General features: G+C 34.2%; 1 protein-coding gene across 7 annotated transcripts in view; it reads right to left on the reverse strand.

Moving 5' to 3' along the window:
• Positions 1 to 5,643, reverse strand: part of LOC107675739 (electrogenic sodium bicarbonate cotransporter 1-like) — a 52,857-nt gene that overhangs the window by 18,810 nt on the left and 28,404 nt on the right. For all 7 annotated transcript variants that reach the window (XM_016470156.1, XM_016470152.1, XM_016470153.1 and 4 more), the window contains 5 exons: positions 3,662 to 3,819; positions 2,651 to 2,738; positions 2,406 to 2,560; positions 1,846 to 1,968; positions 281 to 455 (listed from right to left, as the gene is read on the reverse strand). In XM_016470156.1, coding sequence (XP_016325642.1) covers positions 281 to 455; positions 1,846 to 1,968; positions 2,406 to 2,560; positions 2,651 to 2,738; positions 3,662 to 3,819 — 699 coding nt within the window. The remainder of the gene's footprint in view (positions 1 to 280; positions 456 to 1,845; positions 1,969 to 2,405; positions 2,561 to 2,650; positions 2,739 to 3,661; positions 3,820 to 5,643) is intronic.

The following is a 5,643-nucleotide window of genomic DNA, read 5'->3' on the forward strand; positions in this document are numbered from 1 at the left end:
TCGAAGAAAAGTCACTCTCAGTAGCACGGATCAAATCCCAACATGCAACATGTACATCTGTTTCCAAACAGCCGATCTAGGAGACACATGACATATATTTGACGTGACATGTTTAGTAATCAAGCAGCTATCTGTGGCTTTCAAATCCCCGGAGCCGTAAACACAATGTCAGCCAAATTTTATTTCCAGAAGCTCCCGAATAAAACTAGCTGAGCCAAACCGTCTGACACTAGTTCAGTACAAACTCACGACGGTCAGAAAAAGACTTGAAGTGTCAAACCTGCATGTTGTCAGTGGCGTCTCCCAGCAGCCCTCCGAAGGTGATGGCGTTTGTTACGGTTCCCAGGTAAATGAACAAGATGGCAGACAGAGACTGAATGTTGAGAGCGTCGTAAAAGTCACTCGCGTAAAACGGGAGCTTCCTCTTGACGTCTAGAACGAGGCCGCCGCAAAACCTACGAGAGAAAGAGATTATTTTCTTACTGAAAAATGTTTTGGCAGGTAACCAAAAAAAACAAAACATTTGTTTTTCCTACACAATCGTATGGAAGCCCTTTTCCGCCACTGAATTAAAAATAAAACAAGGTAATTGCGACTTTTTATCTCACAATTCTGACTTTTTTTTTTTCAGAATTGCGAGTTCATATCTCACAATTCTGACTTTATAACACGCAATTGCGAGTTATAGTCAAAATTGCGAGTTATAGAGTCAAAATTGCGAGTTATAGTCAAAATTGTGAGTTATAAAGTCAAAATTGCGAGTTATAGTCAAAATTGTGAGTTATAAAGTCAAAATTGCGAGTTATAGTCAAAATTGTGAGTTATAAAGTCAAAATTGCGAGTTATAGTCAAAATTGTGAGTTATAAAGTCAAAATTGCGAGTTATAGTCAAAATTGTGAGTTATAAAGTCAAAATTGCGAGTTATAGTCAAAATTGTGAGTTATAAAGTCAAAATTGCGAGTTATAGTCAAAATTGCGAGTTATAGACAAAATTGTGAGTTATAAAGTCAAAATTGCGAGTTATAAAGTCAAAATTCTGACTTTCTTTTTTTCTCATAATTGCGAGTTCATATCTCGCAATTATGACTTTATAACTCACAATTCAGAGAAAAAAAGTCATAATTGTGAGTTTATATCCAACAATTCTGAGGGGAAAAAAAAGTCCGAATTGTGAGATAAAAAGTCGCAATTACCTTTTTTTATTTTTTATTTAGTGGCAGAAACGGGCTTCCATACAATCGTTCAAAATATTTTTGGGAAAGAAATTAATACTTTTATTCAGCAAATACAATTTAAATTGATCAAAAAGTAACAGTAAAAGACATTTATAATGTTACAGAAGACGTTTATTTCAAACAAATGCTGTTCTTTTGAACTTTCTTTTCATCACAGAATCCTAATCATGGTTTCCACAAAAAATATACATTTTCAACATTAATAATCAGAAAAGTTTCTTGAGCAGCAAATCAGTATATTAGAATGATTTCTGAAGAATCATGTGACACTGAAGACTGGAGTAATGATGCTGAAAATTCAGCTTTGCATCACAGGAATAAATTACATTTTATAATATATTCAAATTTAAAACGGTTATTTTAAATTGTAATAATATTTGACAATTTAACTGTTTTTACTGTATTTTTAATAAATGCAGCCTTGGTGAGCAGAAGAGACTTCTTTCAGAAAAATTAAAAAAATCTTACCAAACCCAAACATATGAATGACTATGTAAATACAATAACTGCAATTTTCACAGTGCAGAAATAACATAAAATCACTTGAACTGTGCTAATCGTTAAACTAAGTGCTCATGAACATGTATTTGTGCTTATTCATATAGTTACCTGCCGGTAAATTTGAGTTCATCGCCAACCGCGTGGCCACCACCGCCGCCGCCTCCTGGACTCCCATCATGAGGAGCTCCGCCGTTCATCTGAAGACCTTCCCCTCCAGCAATAATGTTTTTACTGAAAACACACACACCAAATATCAACAAAACAAAAGCAGTCAAATGTTAAATGTTTTGGTTTTAATGACAAATAGAAGTACTGCATGTATTGCAATGGAGTGGAAATCAGAATTAGGCATAAAATAATTTCTTCAGAATCATTAATAGATGTGAAAATCCTGAAATTGAACAAAGAGTTGTAATCTGGCTCAGATTCAGACAGGAATCGTGTCTCTGTATCAGTTTTTCTGCTGATTAAGGGATAAAACAAGACTTCATCACCTTACAAATGTTTGTCAAAAGCAAAAATGCAACAAAATGCATCATATTTTGTGAGAAAGACTGACATGCACAAGCAAAACAGACACTACTTTTGGAACCAGTACCTCAAAATTAGTAACAAGCAAGTATTGGATTTCATTCAGCACATATAATGCAGGGCGGTGTTGTAAGTACCGTTTATGTGCAGACGGGATGGATTTAGGAGGTTCGATCCTGATATCAGGGTCCCATTCTCCTGGAGGAAGCACAATGACTTCATCCAGGAACTCATCAATGCCTGCCAGCAGGTCACCGCGGTCTTTCGCTTTATAAGCTATGTCATGAAACACCTGCAGGAGCCGAAAGCACACAGCGTTAGGCCACAGTTCAGCTAATATCACCGGAGGAACAAAACACTGTTAGCATGCAAATAAACACACCTCATCAGACATGAGCGTGGCGATAGCACGTCCGATCTCATGGTATGATTTGGCCTTTCCTTTGGGCCCCAGCAGAATAAAAAGGAACCTACAAATACAAATAGATACTGTTATTACTATAGTAATGGATTTATGAATTGCACAGCTTTAAAGGAACACTTCACCCAAAAATGATAATTTGCTGAAAATGTACTCACCCTTAGGCCATCCAAGATATAGATTAGTTGTTTTTTTTCATCAGATTTGGATAAATGTAGCATCACATCACTTGCTCACCAGTGGATCCTCTAGAGTGAATGGGTGCCGTCAGAATGAGAGTCCAAACAGCTGATAAAAACATCACAATAATCCTCAAGTAATCCACACCACTCCAGTCCATCAGTTAATGTCTTGTGAAGTGAAAAGATGCGTGTTTGTGAGAAACAAATCCATCATTGCTTCCTGCTAAAATACAGGTCATCGACTGATAATATTGCTTTCTCTACTGAAAAAGTCGTCTCGTCTGAATCAGGAGAGAAATATGCACAGATCAAGCACTGTTTACAAGGCAAAAACAGTCCAAAGCAGTTACAAATACAACTATGTCAGAGTATTTTGATGTGAGAGGACAACATGGGATGGACTTTTTCCCTGGAGGAAGTGTTATTATGGATTATGGACTATATTTTGGATAGAAGCGACGGTTTGAAGTTAAAAACGTCTTAATGAAGGATTTGTTTCTTACAAACACACAGCTTTTTACTTCACAAGAGATTAATTGATGGACTGGAGTGGTGTGTGGATTACTTGTGGATTATTGTGATGCTTTTATCAGATGTTTGGACTCTCATTCTGACGGCACCCATTCACTCCAGAGGATACACTGGTGAGCAAGTGATGTAATGCTGAATTTCACCAAATCTGATGAAGAAACAAACCCATCTACATCTTGGATGGCCTGAGGGTGAGTACATTTTCTGTAAATTTCCATTTTTGGGTGAACTATTCCTTTAATTACAGTGAGCATGTTACCGTGTGGGAACAGGAACTTCGGTGAGTCCTCCTAACATGACGGCTTGCTGAAGACGCACAAATGCCACGAAGGGAGCGTCCAGAAAGTCCACCTCGCCGACCAGCACGTTTGACGCTTCTGCATCCCGGGGAACCTTCTTCATGAACTTATTATTCAACTAGAAAGAGAAACCATAAGAAAAAGACGGAGATTTTTCACTAAATTAACTTGGTTAATAACAGGATAATAAATTGCTTGTGATATTACTCATTCATAAATCACTTTGGATAAAAGCATCTGCTAAAAGACTAAACGTAAATGCTATAAAACAATGACAACAGCCATATAAAAAGATAAAGAAATTATCGGAATAAACAAATTGAAATATTTAATATAGTAGAGTAACTGTAGGCTGTTAAATAAATAAATAAATATTTTAATATTTAAAAAATATTAAATATTCATGTATTTAAAATTGTTAATTCTTTTTTGTTTTAATATTTTCAGATTTCGGTTTTTTTTTGTAATTTTGTTATGTGTATTTTATATTTTTTATTAGTTTTTGTTTCTCTCAAATATTTCTATTTCTACTTTATTTTAATTACAGTTTTAATTTTAGTCATTTTAATACTTCAACTTATGTTGTTTTTACATTTTAATTCAATTTTTGTTTACGCTTTTCATCTAATATTTATATTTACATTATCTCAGCTTTATATCAAATAATAAAAATGATTTGTAATAGTTTAATGTTTTATTTAACAATAACAACACTTTTCCAGACTCTTAATTTTAATGCATGCAGTAATATTTCTGTTGCATGCAGTCAGTTACCACAGAAAATAAATCATTTTGTAAAGCATAAAGTAACACATTTACAATGGCAGCATAAAGTTGTTCAGCATATCTCACTATATATTATATGCTCTGACACATATTCAAATCTACTGTCTATTCCTTTCACATAAACACCATAAAAACAGAAAAAGCTACAACCAAGTACAACGATTTAATAAAGCATTTATCAAAAGAAGCAATAAGTTTCTTTATGAGATCATATTTATGAGGTCATATTTCAGTGGAATATAAAAGTCTGATAAGATTCAAGCAGTGTGCAAAGAAACAAGCTCACAACTAGCATAAACAAAAGCACTTCATTAGCGATAAACACTGGGATGACATACAGCCTGAACACACACAGACACAAAAGAGGCCTTGTGTGTGTGTGTGTGTGTAATGTTTGCGGTTTGGCTGATTTTCATCTGAGGTTATCAGTATAATTACTGCAGTAGCGTGAATTATACACAACAAGAGCTCTGTGCGATTGCCAAGGCTCTCCCGCTAATCCACAAATATTGACGCAACTGACGACAGCGGCTCAGTTTTGTCCTCGTGTGAAAGAGAGCCACTGAGTTTCAATTGTGTGCTACTGTGTTTGAAAAGGAGTTTCTTTTGTCCTTTTGCACTCATTCCCATCCTAAAGATGTCACACCCAGGGCTGAAGCCTTCCTAACCAAACTTCCCACCAGAGAAACAGGCATCAATCGTGTCTGGATATGAATGCTTGGTGGGAGAATCACACAAAACCTGATAAAAACACACCTGGCTCATATATCACTACAAAATACCACAAAACTGTCAAGAAAATGAAGCCTATTTTAAAACCATTAAGACATTACTTTCATTGCAATTAAGCACATTTGCCAATGATTCTCATTAGCATAATGCACACAAAAAAAAAATTATATTATTAATATTAGTTAAATTATAATAAGAAGAATAATTGTTCATATTTTAAATAAATATGCATTATTTTATTATTGAATTACGAAGCATGTATATTTTATATTATAGAAATATTATATATTTTGAATCATTGTTATCATATATATTAAATTATAATATTTTAAATAATTTAAATTTACATTATTATATTATTACATTGTCGAGCATTTATATATCATGGTAGTATTTGCTGATTTAAATTTTTTTTTAATAATTT

This window comes from Sinocyclocheilus anshuiensis, unplaced genomic scaffold, assembly GCF_001515605.1.
Source record: "Sinocyclocheilus anshuiensis isolate Anshui unplaced genomic scaffold, SAMN03320099.WGS_v1.1 scaffold708, whole genome shotgun sequence".
Lineage (NCBI taxonomy): Eukaryota > Metazoa > Chordata > Actinopteri > Cypriniformes > Cyprinidae > Sinocyclocheilus > Sinocyclocheilus anshuiensis.